Source organism: Drosophila simulans, chromosome 3R (assembly GCF_016746395.2).
Source record: "Drosophila simulans strain w501 chromosome 3R, Prin_Dsim_3.1, whole genome shotgun sequence".
NCBI classification, from domain to species: Eukaryota; Metazoa; Arthropoda; class Insecta; order Diptera; family Drosophilidae; genus Drosophila; species Drosophila simulans.
Window position 1 is genome coordinate 18,031,829 of NC_052523.2, and position 19,113 is coordinate 18,050,941.

General features: G+C 43.5%; 1 protein-coding gene across 10 annotated transcripts in view; it reads right to left on the reverse strand.

Annotated features, from left to right (window-relative positions):
* The window catches only part of LOC6729005 (peripheral plasma membrane protein CASK), a 39,338-nt gene extending 22,025 nt beyond the window's left edge, over nucleotides 1–17,313 (reverse strand). For 4 of the 10 annotated variants that reach the window (XM_016174951.3, XM_039295416.2, XM_039295417.2 and 1 more), the window contains exons 1-8: nucleotides 17,098–17,312; nucleotides 15,242–15,616; nucleotides 14,119–14,231; nucleotides 13,482–13,587; nucleotides 13,336–13,413; nucleotides 12,617–12,974; nucleotides 12,273–12,540; nucleotides 11,552–11,901 (exon numbers count right to left, since the gene is read on the reverse strand). In XM_016174951.3, the coding sequence (XP_016035668.2) occupies nucleotides 11,552–11,901; nucleotides 12,273–12,540; nucleotides 12,617–12,974; nucleotides 13,336–13,413; nucleotides 13,482–13,587; nucleotides 14,119–14,231; nucleotides 15,242–15,300 (1,332 nt within the window). In that variant the 5' untranslated portion in view covers nucleotides 15,301–15,616; nucleotides 17,098–17,312. Of the gene's footprint in view, nucleotides 1–2,143; nucleotides 2,285–3,166; nucleotides 3,316–7,634; nucleotides 8,669–11,551; nucleotides 11,902–12,272; nucleotides 12,541–12,616; nucleotides 12,975–13,335; nucleotides 13,414–13,481; nucleotides 13,588–14,118; nucleotides 14,232–15,241; nucleotides 15,617–17,097 lie in introns of those variants that run through there. The other 6 variants (XM_039295419.2, XM_039295418.2, XM_039295421.2 and 3 more) reach the window with 4 other exon arrangements.
* Nucleotides 17,314–19,113: the final 1,800 nt, after the last annotated feature.

Here is a 19,113-nt window from a genome sequence, read left to right on the forward strand (position 1 = left end):
AGGCAACCTCGCATCCAACTTCCCTCGAAATCTCTCCAACCCCGAAAGCAATCAACGAAACAGATGGGAGCCAAATGGAGCGTAATATGCACTGGGGGAAAATCGATTTGGAAATGAAAAGGCCTGGAAAATCGTTTCGCAATAGCCAAGGTAGATACTTCTGGAAAGTCTAAAACTCCTACCATTTACATTTTACATTTTCACTTGCTAAAACTGTTACTAACTTTAGATAAAACTGATTATATCGAAGGTATGGCCTATTTTCAAGATTTAATCAATTGTACCCTTTGTTTTTTTAGGCCCTATAACTATGCATTGTTTCTGTGTAGACAGTTTCCTATTCCGCGCCTCGTTTTAATTAAACTCACTGTCTAGGCAACTGAAAATGTGTATTTTATATGCCTCAGAGATAAAAATAAAAATTTACAATATAAAAACCTGTGTTGTCCCAGGGGAAGAGCGAAACAGAACTTGGTGGGCTGGCAGGCGAAGGCGGAGTAGGGCTTTTTATCTAAACGGTTCCAAAAGGCAATCGTTTGGGGAAAAAGCCTTAAAAATAAAAATAAAAACGGCGGCAGGGGAGGAAAACAAGACTGTGAAACAAAAAAGCTAAAATACAAAAAAAAAAATCGAGAGGAGTGGAGAAAACGTGGAACTCGGGAAATTATATGCGCTAATAAAGACGGGAGAGGAGGGCTGAGGAGATAAAGAGGACTCCCAAGGACTCCATTGCCAGGCAATTCCCAGGCGACTATCGGGACCGCAGGCGGAGACTATTTATGCTAAATAGTTTTCAACAAATTCCAAACACACTGACTGCCGAAAGTCTGCCATCGCTGGCATCGAATTAAATTAAAACGGAATTGTGAATGCTTAAATAATATTCGCATAATAAAAGAGGGACCCCACGAAACCGGGAGGCGTTGAAATGTTTGCTTTTGGCGCAGCTTCCGCTGAATGCTAATGTGCCACATGCCGCCCATAATTGAATGGGAACGTGCCAGTCTCGTCCTGGCTTCTGGTCCTGCTTTTCTTCTGGCTTTTGGCTTTGGCTTTGGCTTTCTCTTTATCCTGCGGGGCAGGAAGTCAGCCAAGGACGTGGAAGCCGCGTTGCCGTGGAAGCTGGAACTTTGCAGCGGAACATACGCGTTCAAAACAACCAAATTCAATTCATAAAAGATTCAAAAACCAACAAAGAAAGTATGGCAGAAACACTGACAGAGAAAGCAGCAAAGTATGAAAGAAAGCAAAACGAGGAACCGCAGCCAGCCCAGAAAAACACAAAAAAACAAGACAAAATAAAAACTAAGTTGAGGTAAAGTGAGTTTTGCCAGTCTATCTGGATCCTGAGGACCAAGGACCTGTGGGTAAATGGAGGACTTCGTCTAAACCACTGAGCTGCACTTGCTACACGCTGGCAAGGAGATGCGGCGCTGATGAATTTCCAAGTGGAAACAGGGAAAAATGAATAGGAAAAACAGGGCAAATAAAAACCCACGAATTTTCAAGCACAGTGGTCGCTTCATCAGTTTAGCTTTAATTAGCAGTGATTGCGAGTGCTCCTTGAATATTTTGATTTACCAATCAATTCAATTAAGACCGCAAATCAAGTATTTCTTGGCTTATTTATGGCTAAAATCAGTCTTTAACCGGATGAAGTCATTTCAGTATTCAAGAGCAAACAATATGCGATTTCGCTTCATCCTCTCAACAGCATTAAGCTCATAGCATATGTTTTGTATGATAATATTGGCCCATCTTAAACTCTGTTTTCAATCAAAATAAACCAACCTGCCTTCGCAGGTAAATATTCAAATCTAGGATCTTCGACTGAACTGGAGTAAATGAAAATTCTAATTTCCACGCGACCACTGTAGTTTGAATTCTCTTGCAGCTTCTCTTCGGCTTCTCCCCTTTTTCCCCGCTTTTCCCAGTCTTTGTGTATATATACACATTTTTGATAAGGCAAACGGAAATGGCATAGGATGGCGAGGGGATGATGAAACGGGGGCGGGGCTGTGCTGAGTGGCAAAGTGAAGTGAAGCGAACTTCAGTTTGTTGAGGAATTCCAAGTTTGCAGGTGGGTGGGTGGCGGGTGGATTTCGTTCAGGTGTTCTACGCTCTTTTTTATGTTAGTACTTACTGCAACGAAATATTGTTGTTGTGCGTATCTAACTCGTTGTGTAGTCTGTGTTTTCAGGGGTTTTTCTGCTTTAATGAATTGAGGAGTACATCTTTTTTGTTCTTTATTGTTTTAATTTATTTAGCTTTTTGCTTGCACTGGCTGTAGTTTTTTTTCGGGATAAATTGATATAAATTAGTTTTTGTTCTGCACCGATTTGATTTGATTTACACCGCATACATCAGCACACACACACACACAGACAGGCGAAATCACGCACACAGATAAACGTAGGCGAAATGCGATTCATTTAATTCAATTGAGGAGTGAATTTTGGTGGCGCGTTCGTGAAATCATTGATAATCGTTTCTAGCAAATCGATTTGGCAATGCGGTCGAAATGGTTTCTCTGCTGGCGTCGCTGCCTTATCCTTGTTGCGGTTGTTGCTTCTCCAAGAGAGCGTCAGCGGGACCAGCCTCTCTCGAAAGAGAGAAATCAGAAACTCCCACACATACACACCAAGAGCGGAGAGAGGGAGCGGGGGGCCAAAGAAGGCCAGAAGCTGACCGGATCGGACAGTATGAAAAAAATTCGCAGGAAACCAGAGAGGCTGCGAAAAAAAAGTCGCCAAAACGACCACGCACACTTATTTTTTTTTCCACTCTGGTGAAAATCTGTGTGAGAATTTTCCTTGTGAAAATCAATGCTTTTGCCTTTACACTTTTTATGTTGCCTACATTTTTTGCGCGCAACTTTGTTGGGTAACGACAGTGTGCACTGCTTGCAATTAAAAAGTTTCTATCGCTTTTTTTCGGCTATCCAAAACTTTAGTTTGCTCGCTGTCTTCCGTTTTTCTCGACTTTTTCTTTTGCGATTTTCCTAGTTTTTGCATTTCGCTGCGCCGTATGGCAACTCACTGGAGTGTGTGCGTGTGTGCGTTTTTTTCGTGTGCAGCCGTTGTGCGTGTGTGTGCTGCTGCGGGCGCTGCTTGCTGATGCTGCTGCTGCGGCTACTGCTGCTGCGGATGCTGCTGCTACTGTATACCCGTGCTGTCCAGGCAAGGGCTCGCGTTAAACTGGCACAGAACCAGTCAGCAAGGTGCACAATTATAGACTGAATCCTCGAGTCCTGTCAGCATCCAGTTGAAGCTCTCTGTCCTGTCCTTGCTCTCGCTCTCTTTTGCTCCGCACTGCTTGTCATTGCTCTCCTGGCCTGGCCTTGCTCTCGCTCTCTCTTTTTGGCTTTCAGCTGAATGCAGCCCGCTGCCCCCAATCAATTTCCTGTGTGCGAGCGCGACAACTAGTGTTCGCTGACTTGGTGGCCTGACTTCTGTGCTTCTTGCTGAATCTGTTGTGGGATGCAGGATGCTGGCAGCGAAGCCGACCGCGACGCCAACTGCAGCTGCGGACATGCGCAGTAGTCGTCTCTGTCTGGCAGCCACATTCCTCACTCATTGGCAATCGCAGACGAATTTGCTGCTGCACAGTGGTCTAAAGCCATTTAAGTATCGTTTTTATTTAAATTTAAATTGGAAACTACTTCAGAGGTACTTTCTCTAAGTATAAATATTTTAGTTATAGTTTATTGTTCACTTCTACATTTTTAAAACCATTTCCGATGCATTTAAAATATTATTGATACGCAACGTGGTTCCTCGAATAATCATAACAGGCTTCAAATCTTAATTAAAAGCCTATCTAAATTGGTATCCATCGTTTTAGAGCACACTAATTGGCCAGCTAGGCCAGTGTGCTCTGCCACCGCCTTTTCGGCTAACGCACAACGTGGCGAGCGTGCAAATATTCGTAATTTATGGCACAATGTCTGCGCCACGTAGTCGTTAACCCAATCATTGCCAACGTCAACGCTGGCGTCATCATCAGCATCAACATCATCCGTTTCTGCATCATGATGATGATCATCATCATCAGCAGCAGCAGCAACATCAGCGTTTCATCAGGACGCTGCAGCTGCAGATTGGTGAGCGGTGGCCAAAAAACTTGGCCAAAATAGGTGTATTGTGAACAGCAGGGTGGACCCGGGCTTTCGAGTGTAATTTAAGGTTATAAAAACAGCACTTTTGGTGTAAGTAAGTCATAAAAAACTCATAACAGCACTTGCTTTCAAAGTTTATCACTCATACGCAGTGTTGTCCTTTTTCGTATGTAAAAACCTGACTTACGTGTCGTATGCGTAATATTTTTTCAGGTTCAAATTGATTTTAATGAATATAAGAATGCCGAAATTGTTTTTTTTTTTGCGGTTTTGTGACGGAAATAAAAATGGCGGAAATTCTTCTGAAAGTCTCTAGTAATTTTAAAATATAAAGTTTTAATTAAATTTTGTTGGTTTGAAAACTTGGCAAGCTTTCTTTAATTAAAGTTTTTAGACATGACATGGTGAATTCTGATTTTACCGTGTATTAAAACGTGATGCGTACGAAAATGGTGGGTAATATTCGACTATATTTCGGTGGCGCATAGGAAGAGCAATGTGTACAGTGTTCCTAATTACCTCCGATAGCGGCTCACCCTAGAATCCTGGCACACAATCACCAAGACACTCAGACACTTGCCAAAGAGGATGCGGGCGTGTGGCAAAAGGATTCATTGCCAAAAGAGGAAGACGCAGCAGTGGCAGAAGCGGCAGAAGGTGGAAAACCGCAACCTAATTACATGTGGTAAGGCCCCAGCTATCCATTGGGGCCAGGCAAACACAGAGAAAGGACGCAGAATGGCAGGACGAGTGGGGCAGCAGCGGGGGACAAATGGACAGACAGTCGGAGAGACAGCCCCTTTATGAGTTATGAATCTGTGCTGAGGCACAGCAAATATTTATGGAGCGCTTGTTGTGAATAGCAGGCCAACCGACTGTGCGGGGTCGAAGAAGGGGGGGCAGAATGTGGGGAAAAGGACAAGAACGGAGACGGAGACCTGTGCTTGCAGATTGAAAATGGGAATACCCTGCCAGGACAATTGTTTCCATGGCAGCTAAATACATTGACTGTACTGCCAGCTCCTACCTTAAGTTTTCCGAAAGTCATTTCAGTTTTAATAAGACATTTGATAGCCTTGAAATATTTGTCCACTTAACTAAACGCCGCTGGGATCATTGAAAGCAAACTTGCTTAAAAGGGCAACACGATGTACTTAAAAATTAATTATGTCAGCTTTTGTCTGCACTGCAAACTAGCGATGAAAATCAGAATACGTTTCTTTTTGCAGGGCATTCGAGCGCTGCAGCGGCATCTTTTCAGCCTCGCAGTGCAAAGAATGCAATTCAGACAATCGATTGATTCGCAAGGACAAGAACGCACAGCAGTCATCATGCGAGCTTAACGCGCTGCATAACGGGCTTTTAATTAATGCAAAATAAAGCACCAACCCACTATCTCTGACTATCCGACAGATTGCACCTCGGAAAAGCCACCACCCACCCATCGCACGGCGTTATGTTATGTCGAGTGATTTTCGGTCCGAATTCATTTGGGCCCAAGGTTCCAGCACAGGCAGTGTAGGTCAAGGCCCATTCGAAAAATGGAGCCCGTGTAATCGCATCCTGGCCATAAACTATTAACTTGCTGCTGTCGCCAACGTTTTGTGTTGCGCTGCCAGCAACACGCCAATGGAAAATGGAAATGCCGGGGGCTGAAAGCGTCCAAAAGGGTACCAGGTGCACTGGACACTCCTACTAGCAGCATTTATCACACACAAAACACATTTGTGATTCAGCATTTGAAATACAGTTTAAGAATCTAATGCACTTTGAATGAAAGTTGAAAAATAATAAGTATTAAGTATATATTTTTAAAAAATCGATCCAACATTCGCTGACTTTTTGTTTCAGTGCATGAAAAGAGTGAAAGCAATTTGGCACGAATTTGTCATCTCATCGAAGTGGCAACAAATTTGGCTGCAACACAGCAGCAACAATGGCAATAACAATAACAAGGATGATGGCAGTTACAGAGCTGCAATTTTGGGGGCTACCATCGGGGGGCTTGGGGGCGTGGCTGGCGACATTTATGTGTGTTGTGCAGCCAAAAGAGTAACCCTAATGTGTCAGTGGGGCAGGTAAAGTGGAGGGCAGGACATCCTCCCTGCATCTGGTCCTGTAACTACTGCTCCTGACAGTTTGCTTGCTTAGCCTCGTTGACACGTTTAGTTGTCAACTAACCCACACACACACACACGCACCATCGCACACGTACTAGGACACTAACACACTGGGGGAAAGATGAACACGTGCACAAACACCGCACACATACAGACAGACCTCCGTAGTAGTGCCTTCTGTGTATATCCGTATCCGTATTCCGTGCAAATCAGAATCAAGTCAAAGGTAAAACGACCGTTGTAATAATGCTGATGGTATCCCAGAAATCGAGCCAAAATGGGATAGGATGTGTGTGTGGCACACAAAAATGCAAATTCGTTGGCCATTTGGCAAATTGATTTTGCCACTGCAATTGGCCAATATTCAATGAGTGTCCACTGGGGAAAGGACAATAAACAAAGGCTGGCGAAACGAAGCGTTTTATGTTCCATGAAGTCTTACTTAAGGATGAGAGTTGCTAGATCTCAATGTGGCAAGTTTAATGCTGTTGCTAGAGTAGAAACTTTGCACCCAATGGGATTAGCACTCACATTGTTGCTTTCATCGCTTAAGTGAAGCGCATAAGTTTATTGAAACGTACGAGAAAAAAGTGAAAACAACATTTTCGATTTGAATTCATAATAAGCTCTAATCAATTTTTTATTGAAACCGGTTTTTTTATTCGGAAATAACGTTTTGCTGGAATTAGTCATTGTCGTTATTAAATTTATTTGCTTACACGTACACACGCCAAAGGTAATTTGAAATATGTAATTATAACATCCGGCATAAATCATTGACGTTAATTAATGCACTTGGATTTAATTAGTTTGGTATTTAGTTATGCAAGCATTGTCAATAAATTTAAATCGAAATATTCAAGGGTGCCGCGATAATTTATAGTTCAATAAACATCTTTCCATCGGCTTCTATTGTGATTTATCCTAGCCAGCTTTCTTTTAATTTCAAATTAACTAGCAGACTTTTCTAGTTAATTGTTGATGATTGGTCAAACGATGGCGTAATAGTTACCAAACATATCCACACTCTAACTACACATATGCGCCCAAATTGCCACATTACATTAATTTGATTTAAATTGAAAAGTAATTAAGTGGTCTAGCAGCCCATCTCCCACATAATCGTCAGTTTTCCAACGCATCATGCGGGTGGAGCTCTCCTAGTTTTTCCCCCACCCACTTCAGCGGGCATTTTCACTTGCAGACCGCACAAAAACAGTAAACAAAATTTAATCAAACTTTGGCCGCAACTCAAATGAAAGGCCAACTCCACTGTGCATTGCCCACCACCCACTCCTGCCACATGCATAACCATAACCATTACTCTACATACATATATGTATATATATATATATTCATAATCCCCTGCGATGATATCGCTTAACAAGCCGATTTACCTGATGGTGCAGATTGTTGTAGTAGCGCGTTATATATGCGGGCAGCAATTCGGCGGTCTCCAGTCCGATCCACTGGAAAATCTCGAGGTGCTCCTGGTTGGGCTGCAGCGGATACTGGTGCTCCGGGCAGGTGGTGTCCGTTGCCGCGGACAGATTTTCGCAGCAGCGGCAACAGCAGCACACATCCTCGCCCGGCTCCATTCGGATGATGAAGGCACCGACCGCCACCGAAAACTTGGTGGCTTTTATCAATTTATAATTTGATTATTTGTGTGCCTTGACAAGACATTGAAGTTTCTTCTTCTCTACTTTTTTTTTTTTTTTTGTTGCTGCTGGCTGGCACAACACATTTGAATTTAAATTGAGTTATGGGCGGCTGACAGGCGGGGCTGCAGTATTTTCTTGTGCTGCCAATTTATGAGCAGGGCAACGGCGCGTCCCCAGCGCCAGGGAGCAGCCCAGTCCCTGGGATCCCGGATCCGTATCCCTATCCGTATCCGCATCCGCATCCGCATCCGGCTGGCGGTTGCCATTTTGTCAATTGCTCCCATGTGGATTTTGCCGCCAAACACGTGGGCTGTCGCCTGCTGCTCCTGCCTGCTTTCCTTCTATTATTTTCTTCGTTTTTTTTTTTTTTTGTTTATTTGGCTTTTTTTCGTGACGGAGGTTACGGCGGAAACTCGCGCGCGTAATTGGCACACTCACGAACGCTCACACACACACACACAGACGAACACACACTCCGGGGCTTTCAGCCGGGTCCGGGTAAGCGTCCTGTTAATTGGGTCAAGCGGGATGACGGGGGGTGCATCCTCTTGAGAAATAGACTCACGGCTCGAACTAGAACTCAAACTCAATCGCCGCGAAACGCCACAACTCCAACTCTCAACTGAGCGGCACAACTTGACGAAGGTTTTCGGCCACAATTCTCCGGAGAGGGGGTGTGGGGTGTGGCGCCTCGTTAGGCGCCATTTTCACACATCAGCGGGCAAGTGGCAAATAAATCCGAGTCGAATAAATCCGCCGACGTTCCCCAGCGGCGACTGCGCCGCAAACTAAACTAAAATCTCGGGTGCGCGCTTTTTGTTTAAGTCAATCACGAGTGCTCCGTTGTTGCAACTTGGCCAACAGTGTTGGCATATGGCCGTGGAATTTTTCAACTGCCACTGCGGTTAGGTACTGGGCCTGCAAGTTCCAGTACCGCGGTATAGAACCTAACACCTACCATATAGGTACCATATATTCTAATCATAAAGCATCTATGAGCCTCATATCTCATATGATTGGTTCTATTTTCAGCTAGAAAGCAATTTAGTTTATATTAAATAAATTTTTGTTTTGATTGCATATACTTCTTCATTTAAAATATTGTATATATTACAAATATGCAACTTTAAAAGGTCAAAGTGAAGCCTTTCGAAGCACTTTGATCCCGACGATATATGGTTACAAATGTCAAAGTAACGAATGTACCTTTGCCATTACTGCCACCACCCACTGGGTCAAGACGAAAGAGATGGCGAGATTCGAAGAAAGAGAGAGGCCAAAACTGCAGTTTGCTGCAATTTGCAGATGGTGAGAGAGACGGAGAGATGAAAGAGAGAGCCGCAGCTTTTGCAGCTTTCACTTGGACATTGGCATTGTTGGTGGCACTGCAGCCCTGGACAGCATCCCAGCAACCCCATCCCCTTGGGGCATCACCCCTCCCCCTCCCCCCTACAACTAACCACCCCCTTTGACGCCGCCCGCTGAGCTGTGTATATAGCATTAACACATTCGTTCATTGCTTTCATCGTTGGCCTGCGTTTTCCTGCAGTTGTTCATATTTTTTTTTTATGCCCACTATTCTTTCATTCTTTGGGCTCGTTTTTTCCTTTTTTTTTTTTTGCAGATTGCTCGGATTTATGAAAATGAGACTGGGCTTGCGTCACACACAAAAAAGACAGACAAACAGGCGGAAGGACAGACAGACGGACGGACGGATATAGCCGAGTCCGAGGCACGAGAGGCGCAAAAATAAATAAAAGGAGGAAAATCAGTAGGAGCAGCGCACAGCAGTCGGCGCAAAAAGTGTAGTCTGCTTCAAGGAGCAATTAACGACAGTGTATGGCACAGAGTTATGTTATAGCATTGCGTCCGTATCACACACAAGCAGTGCCGCTCGCCCACAGAAACCCAGACGCCCAGCGAACCAGACCAGCTAACCATCCAACCCGTCCAACGATTTCTGGATGGGAGGTAGTCCTTATGCCCTGGAACAGGAAGACACGGCTAACATGACGGGGGTAAACCAATGAGGAGCTTAGGCCGAGTCTGGCAAATAATTGGATACTCGGCAGGATGAATCCTTGCGCACATAAACACTCCTCAGAGTTGTCCTTTTCAAGTTCTTTGACTGGGCCACATTAAAGCTCACTTTGATGGGTGCAGTTCATCTGCGGACTAAGTTGGTACAGAGGGTTTCATCCAGGAAATACCTGCATTTGAATGGGAAATACATAGTTATGTTTGTCTGACTAATCATTGTTATTTCACTGCTTTCAGAGATTGTAGCTGCTTGTTTGTACTGGAACTGAACTAAAATGGGCATGCTTAAATGGTTAAAAGCAGCTTATTTCCATGCAGGACTTTCTCAATGATCGAAAATTCTATTGAAACCCTTCGGGTTACCCAGTCAATTCAGGAATCTCGTGTTCCATATTGTTTTGTTTCGTTTAAACACATCTTTAGTTGCAAAGTATTCCCCAAGCTCTGCTTATGCAACCAGTTTTTCAGGCATTTTAGCATCCATTAGCAATATTACTAGTATCCAATAACGCAGCAATTGAATTCCAGCCAAGGTCCCCACAGAAATTGTAATAATCTTTTATGGTCCTATATCGGGCCGTAAGGATATTTAAGGTTTCGTCGAAACAAAAAGTAAGCCCCTGTCCGTTTTTTGCTTATTTATTTTTTGTTTCGCTATCGTTAAATGTTTTTGTGCCCCTTTCGCAGCTGCCGAGTGAAGTGGGAGAGTGGAGCAGTGAGGGATTGAAGGAGTGAAGGCGGATGGCCATATGCCGACGTAGTCGGAACAACGATGGCACTTGAGCCGTGTACTCGTAGCATACTTTTCAGCGCAGAAAGCCCTCGGGCGGGAAAATGGGAACTGAGCCCGGGAGCCAGCAGGGTGCGGATGTTGTTGCCCCAGCTCCTGTTTCCCTTGCTCCTTTTGATGCTGCTGGCGTTTCTGATGCTGATTCTGCTTCTGCTGCTGATGTTGCTTTAGCTGTTGTTGTGGCCTGACTACGTCCGAAATTCATTTCGGTTTATTCTGATTAAACTGTTTGTATTTGGTTGCATTAGCTGCTATATGTGCTTACACTTAAAAAAATATATATCAAATTAACAATCACAAACCTTGTGCAGACACAAGTTCATAATAAAACATTCTCTACAGCAGCTTGGAATTGAAGGCTTTTAACTCGTAGTTTTTACCACCCTTGCTGTGCCTGATATATGATCTGTTTGATACATTCATTATTTCCTCTTACTTATATACAATTATTTGCCGAAGTGTATTTATGTGCATGTACAGCACTGAACGCCGTTGGCATGAGTCTCTGTTTAAGCAAAGGATTAGTGACTCTGTCTGCGAGCGAGTCCTGCGAGTGATGGCTGAGATCCAGGCTCTTACTTCATCGCCGCCGTGTTTGCCCGCACTAAATACATTTCAAATTTGTTTAAGCTTAAGCCAAAGCGAATTGGGCGGCTCGAGTGGACCACAGATTGATATGACCACAGAGGCGAACAAAGAGAACCAGAAAGCCCGGTGATTGCCAGATTATTGCAAAATACAGCTTGCCACAAAATGCCCAACAGAGTAAGAGTAAACAAGAAAGGCAGGGCGCTCCTTGTCATCCCAGCTTGCCACTCACCTGCATGTGGGGGGCGGCCAGTAGCTGCAACAGCTCGTCCTTGGCATACTTGCCGCCCAGTGAGTTGCCGCCGGACGTCGATGAGAGCAGCTCCAGGACATCGCGACATCGGCCTACGGCCTCGGCAGCCGGTGCTCTGCCATTGCTGGTCACCACTGTCGCCGCGATCCTGTCGAATAGCTGCAGGAACTGGTGCAGCCTGTTGTCGCGCAGCATGTCCCGCAGCACATCGGCGTCAACGTGTGCGTCCTGCAGCGAGTATATGTCGTCCAGACAGTCCAAGATGCGCTGCACTGCCTCGATGCCCGCTTCCTCGTCGGCCCACTCGTCCGTGGCGCCGGTTATGGGCACTGCAATAAAAGGAATAACATATGAACAGATTCCGACATAATTGAATGTGTATAATCTATAGGCTTATTGCATGATGACGTCTGCAGTGTTATAACCAAATTGAATTTTCAGCTTCAGACATTAAATAAATTGATGTGATTATGTTGTTCAGTTAAACTTCGAATATATAAGGCAGAATTGAAATCAAATTGCAACATAGCTTAACGAATTTCTAGAATTTCACAAGAGCAAAAGAGAAACCAATGCGTTAAGAAATTTAATAGAGTATAGAATTTCTATATGTACTACTTTATGATTCAGTAACCGAAGTAAAATGAGTACTTTCCGATTGGTTTGCAAGAAATATGGGACTTTACGAATAAATACTAACTGTCCGCATCGGTGGCGTATAGCGGATCCATGTTGGTGCCTCCTGCGATGGCCTGAACAGCACCCTTTAGCTTGCGCCGGGCATTGTAGCGCTTCAATTCCTCCACCGTGTCCGCCAGGTGAGTGCGCTGTAGTTTGTCCCGGTCCCGTATCCATGGATGATCCAGCACCTCGGTGATGGAGAGTCTGTGATGTGGATTGGCGGCCAGCATTTTCATGACCAAGTCCTTGGCGTTCGCCGAGATTGATTTCCACTCCGGTGCTTCAAACTAAAAAGAAATTGTTTATCAATTAAATGTTATCTTTAAAAGCTGAGAATAGTCTAGCATTCGAGACTCCACCTACCGATAACCGACCGCGAGCTATTGACTGCTGCAACCTCACTCCGGATCCCAGGAAGGGCAATCTGCCCGAAAGCAGGACGTGCAGCATCACTCCGGCACCCCAAACATCGCAGCCTTTGCCGTAAAGCCGCCTGGTCACCACCTCTGGCGCCATATAATGCGGACATCCTACCCGTCCGTGTGTTTCTATGGTTTCCCGGGTGCCGGGCAACTGAATGGCCGATCCGAAGCCGCCAAGTTTCACCGGCGCCGAGTTGTCGACGGTGGCGAGGAGAGCGCAGGCGGGACGCACATCCCTGTGCAGGATGTCGTTCTCGTGACAATAGCGCAGTGCCTCCAGGATTTGCCGCATATAGTGACTAGAAGAGAGGATGGGTTAATATTTAGTGTTCCTCATTTGATTTCATTTGCGCTTGTTTTGGGCATCTACTTAATTGGGAATACTTATATACAGAAGCCATATATAAGTATAAAATAGAAGTAGCCTCGTTTAATTTGATTTATTCCATTACTTGTTACTTGTGTTTAAATAGCACACGTTTAATTACTCTTATAAATTATCTTGGATGTTAATCTCTCGAATAGACAACTAAATTGGGTTTGCTCAAATCAAATTACTGCCGGGCACGTCCTTTAATTAATTATAATTAATAATTTACTCCCTTTTGGGCCAAAACAAACGCAGATTGTGGCATTGTGGCAATGCCGCTCGATTCTCACCAAGCAACCGCCTCGCTGTAGACAAAACCGGCAACAGCACGCCGCACAACCTCGAAGCACAAGTCGGAGCCCTCCATGCTGCAAGAGTGCAAAGCGAAAGGACATTAGCGATGGGCACAAGGACACCACCGAATCTGACAACTTACAACTCGAAGACCATGTAAAGCATTCCCTCGGAACTGTACGTCTCCAGCAGCTCCACAATGTGCGGATGCTTTAACATGTGACATATTGTGGCCTCGCGCTTCAGATCTGCAAGAAAAAAATATGCAGAGAATGGGGGCGTGAGTTCAGATTGAGCGAGGTTGGGGCAAACAGCGGCAATTAGTTGACATTGGAATGGGGCACGTGGGGAGCACCACCCTCTACACCAGCTGGCAGTGGCACTAATGGACTTAGCGCTGACTTATGTGCCTGCCATGTATCATTTAGTCAATGGCCGGATGGCTGCTCCTCGTCCACATCCACATTCACATCCACGTCCGGGTTCGTGTCCATGTCCTGATTCAGGCTCAGGTCCTGGCGCCCTTGCACTTGAGCAATTTCTTTTTAATTGGCGTCTTGGGCTGGCTAACGGGCAGCCCTGGGGGCGTGCTACACGTGTGGCAGCGGCATAATTTTGAATAATTGAGCAGCTTAATTATAATTTATTCACACAGCGCTCTGGAGGAGTCAGGAATCGGTAACCCGGGGCCAAATCGAACAAGGTCGTCTCATTGTGCCGTCAAAAATAAAAGTGGAGTGTATACATCTATATAGGTGTATTGTGTATATAATCCTCACCCGCTGTGCTCAGTCCAGGACTCGCTGTGAACTTGGCCACATCAACGATTTTGACGGCAAACTGCTGATTGGACTCCCTGTGTATGCATCGCCTTACGATGGAGAAAGGTCCTCTGTAAGAAGGGGGGAAAATAAATTCGGATTAAACTTCAATTGAAAGTTGATTGTGTCTAAATGGGAGCGAATAAAATTTTATCTTGCTTCGACAAAAGCAAAATATTTATATTTTCCGAGCGTCTAAAAGCAAACAAGATTCTTAAGAAAGAGAAAATTTAATCAACTATGTATTCTCTTTGTAGTTGCAAACGTGGGGTTTAATAAAAAAGCTTGCCATAATATTACTGATGATTACTTTACAAATAAATTTTAATTTTCTTACAAATTCCTAGTCAATAACTCATTTAAAGCTACTTTCATATTATCTTGTTTTATGAGCGTGATTAATTTTTATTGTACTATGTCACCAACCTTATTTTGGAAAACTATGGCGATTCAAGGTCGTAATTTTGCTTATAGTTTATAGATTATAAATTGCAAAAATTAAAAAACGTCATCTTTAGTGACTCACACTTCATTGAATAAACTTTAGAACTATTTTAGAACCAGTACTACTATTTCTAAGCTATATTCAAATAATAATGTCGTTAAAGAACATACGGGCTTTAGACCCCATCCGTCCCTGAAGAAGTACCATGATAACCATACCCAGCTTAGCAATAGTAAATCAATTTTGATCTCCTCTGAACTATGTTAATGGGACATTTTCAACATCAGTGAAAAATATTTTTCCAACGAAACTAAATTAAACAAAGTTCAACTTAATAACATTGACAGCTTTGTGAATGAACTTCTGGCTAAACTATGATGATCACAGCAAAAGTAACTAGCACAGAAAATGTTTGGTCATACATTTTTGAATAATGCAAAAGTTGGGCGTTTGGGAAAGTTTTTTATGGAGGGGAGCTGGCTTCGTCCCAGGCCAATAGTTGCATGATTTACGGCTTGTGGGTGGCTGGGATGGGCATACGGGGCGGATACATAATACATAATGAGATAATGGCCATGGATGCCAGCTGTCAGCAGCAGAATCGGCTAAAGATATAGCCGGTGGGGCGAAACTTACTTGCCAATGACCTCGCACAGCTCGTAGACGTCGTCAAAGAGAATTTCGTCTTCGGTCATTTTGAATAATTGATGAATTGATGCCTCGACTCAATTGCTTTTTCGAATATTGATGAGTTGTGTCCTGTTTTTCGTGTCCGGCGCTTTTCCTTCTCCCGCTTCCTTTTGCCCGTCGCCTACTGCCCACCAAAAACGAACATAAAAAATAAACAAAAAACTAAGCGGCCAGTGAGCAACTCCAAGACTTTGAGCGTTTTCCTTCGGTTTCTTCTGATGATTTGTTGTTAATGGTATTGTTGCTGTAATCGTTGATTCGTTGTTGCCGCTAATGCTGTTGCTGTTTTCGTAGCTGCTGATGTTAAAAATGCATTTTGCGCTGGAAAAATATAACAAGTGGAAATGGTGGAGGTGAGTTTCTCCATTAGTTGAAGGCCGCTAATCAGATTTATTTGGCGTCTAATTAAGAAACTGTCAAGAAGCTTTCAGAGAATTCTGTCAAGCAGATGACGCACCTGTTCTATAGATATATACAAACTTGTTCGATTTGTATAGAACTATAATAAAATAAGCAACAATTAACTAATAATTTCCTAAATATTTTGTAACTGATCCATTTGAATCTTACTCACAAACTAAAAGCATAATTAAGTTTATAATGCTATCTGAATCAATCAAAATGAAAATGTGAAGTTGGGCGTGTGTGTTGACACTTGTGTGATGGGAACACTTTTCGAGGGTCCACTGTTCGTGGTGTCGCAACGGAAATGAGACTGGCCTGGCCGAAACTTGTTTGATATGTCAATCACACTCGTATCAGGTGTAAACCCCAATCAATTACAAGCAGCACACACCACAAATGCACCAAATGCTGTCGAAAGTGCCAATGGTAGGAAGGAAGTATCCCCGCACAGTGGGCGTTGTGAATTTTGCAACGGAAATGATGGCCAGCTGAAAAGGTAAACAAGCCAGCAGGACCTGCAGAATGTGTCCTTTTCGAGGGTCTCATTTCAAGGATGTTCGCGGGGAAAGTGCGAAGGTGAGGGTAGGGGAGAGGGGGGAGAGGCACTACCTTTGTCTTGGCCATACTATTATTATGCCTTTTGGTCCAGCACTTGAACACACTTTTCAAAACTTTGATGGCACTCCAAAAATCCGAAAGGAGAAAGCCAGAGAGCGAGAGAGTGCGAAGGAGTGCGAGAGAGATGGCGAGCATGGATGTAAAGTGCGCCGGCGCCGTGCGAAATTCGTGTAAAGCACCAAAATTGTAATCGTAAAAAATATAAGCTATGCTTTCTGCCCGGGCTGCATGAATATTTAAATGTGCAACAATTTACGATGCACACACGAAAAGTGGAGACCTGAGTTGCGGCTGCGAGAGCGGGACGGAGCATTTGCGGGGAATCCCCGCGAAGGACTTTCTGGGAGTCATGTTTAATGCAGAGCTGCGCATGGGGCGCGGTGTTTTTGGCTCGGTTTTAGTATTCGGGCTCGAGGGTTTTACCTTGCTCGTGTGCCGCTGTTGTAAAATGCCTTGACACTTTCCACACGACCTTACCGCCCACCAACACCGCCCCCCGCACCAACACACCCACCCACACCCACATACACTCACTCACTGACTATGTGTGTGCATTTGGCCCTGCTTTTAGGACTTTTGAGACTCTCGAGTGTCGCACAATTGGCAAATTGATTCTTTGTCTAAAGGATTTGCATTGCTCATGTTCCACGCCCCCTTATCAACGACACCGCCCCCTTCATCAGCCACACATAGAGGGCGCCACACTCACACCACACACACACACACGCACACACACTGGCACGAACAATTCGCATATAGTTTTATGTACGAAAACCCACCGATTTGGCAGCGATTTTTCAACGGCCGCTGGTTTTTGGCATTTTAACGAATAGCATTAGCACTCGATTGTCTAGGTGCGCACCACGGAATCGCCTGGCAAGCTGATTGCATTGGGTAATTTACTAATTTTAACTTAAAACAAACACGGCCCGTGAGGAATTGATTGGCGAAGAACTGGTTGCAACTGAACCGGTTCGCCGGGAACTAGAACTCCAGGGCTGCAGGTGCACTGCTCGATTGGTTCGGAACTTGGAGTCGGTTCGCGGGGCTCGAATTAAAAATTGATAATTCAACCTGTGTTCATTAAAGAGATCGTTTGAAATTTTAATCTAAGCGTGGTAATGCAGCAACTTACTGTTTTATTGCCAATTTTTATTCAAGAAAGTTCGTTTGAATCAAGCAACTGGTTATACTGGAAAAATACCAGAATCCCATTGGTATCTAAGCTTCGCTGTCATTTTCGGATTAACTTTATTTGGTCCGCTTTAACTTGCGCGGGAGTTTTTGAAAAAAGTTTTGAGAAGGAGAAAGTTTCATGTTGGCATATTGTTAATAATATAGTCTGAGTAAAAGTATAGTATGATCTCTTATCGAGATTGAAAATAAATAATATTAACATTTTAGGCTAATGTTTCGAAAGAAAAGAAAAAGAAAGAAAGAAAAATCACTTATATTTAACTGCACCTTTCTCTTTGGTAGCATTTTGCATATGCTTTTATTTGCTTGACTTATCTGCAATGAGCAGTTTGTTTTCCTTTGATAAATACCCACTGCATGCTTAATAAATTTACTCGAAAGTAAGATAATTCATTGCACACTGAATTGTTTCCGCTTGAGTGAAGTCAAATGAAGGTAAATATTTACGCGGTACGCAAGCAATTGCATAAAGCTATTGTATGATATTGCACATACGAATTTCGAACACTTTACAGTTTTATCGGCAATACGATGCCAATTACCATTCTTCAACTTGAAAGTAAACATTATCCCTTCGAAAATGATTCACGATTTACTTATCTGGACTAAGCCACCAGTCTGTGAATACAGGGATTTCCAGTACAGAACCTTTATCAACTTGCTTTATCGCCAGGCTCGTTCACAGCCCATTGAACATTACCATATTATTTACATTACTTCTCTTTGCGCGCCATTCAACTTTATCTATTATTATTATTATTACCCCGCAGCATTTGATAAGCCCATTAGAATAAATTAAGATCTTCGCATTAATATGCCAGGCACACACAGGAGTCCCTTAAGCGAAGACGAGGAAAACCCACACGCACTCCTCGAAAATAAAGAAACCCGTAGGTGCGTAATCTTTAAATCAGTTGGAAGGGGTTGGTGTCGGGGGCCAATACTCAAACATAAACATCATCAATTACAAAACCTCGAACAGCAACAACAGCAACAATCACCGCCAAACGCCCAACGACAACAACACACAGATAAGGTGCAACAGAAACAACAAGCCAATAAGGGAGCAACAAACACAAAACCATCAGCCAGATGAAGAAAGAGCTGATGAAAATGAACTCAATATGGCCATATTACAACAGCCAACGCGAAAAGGATAAGCACCAACAACCATTTCGAGATGAGCAGCAAAAACAACAAGTGTTAATGATCAGCAATAACAACAGTGGTCACCCGAAAATGTCCACCTCTCAAATGTGGATTTGAAATAACATGAACATGAAATAATTACAAATATCAAAATTTATAGATTGTAATCAATTTTTTTTTTAATTTATACAACTTTTTTCATAATTTCTGAGACTAGTAATGAACTACAGTATGAACTACAAAGTACATACCTTTCTCAAACTTAAGTGGTTTTACCTACTAGTACATATCAGCCAACTAAAATATATAGAAAAGAAAAATATATATTTGGTTTGCCATTTAAAACACGAATCTTTAAGCATGCATTGAAAATATTATCCAATTACCACTGTACCCTAATAAAAAAAAGGACAAAGCGCAGGAACAATACACAACTCACGGTGAGAAGT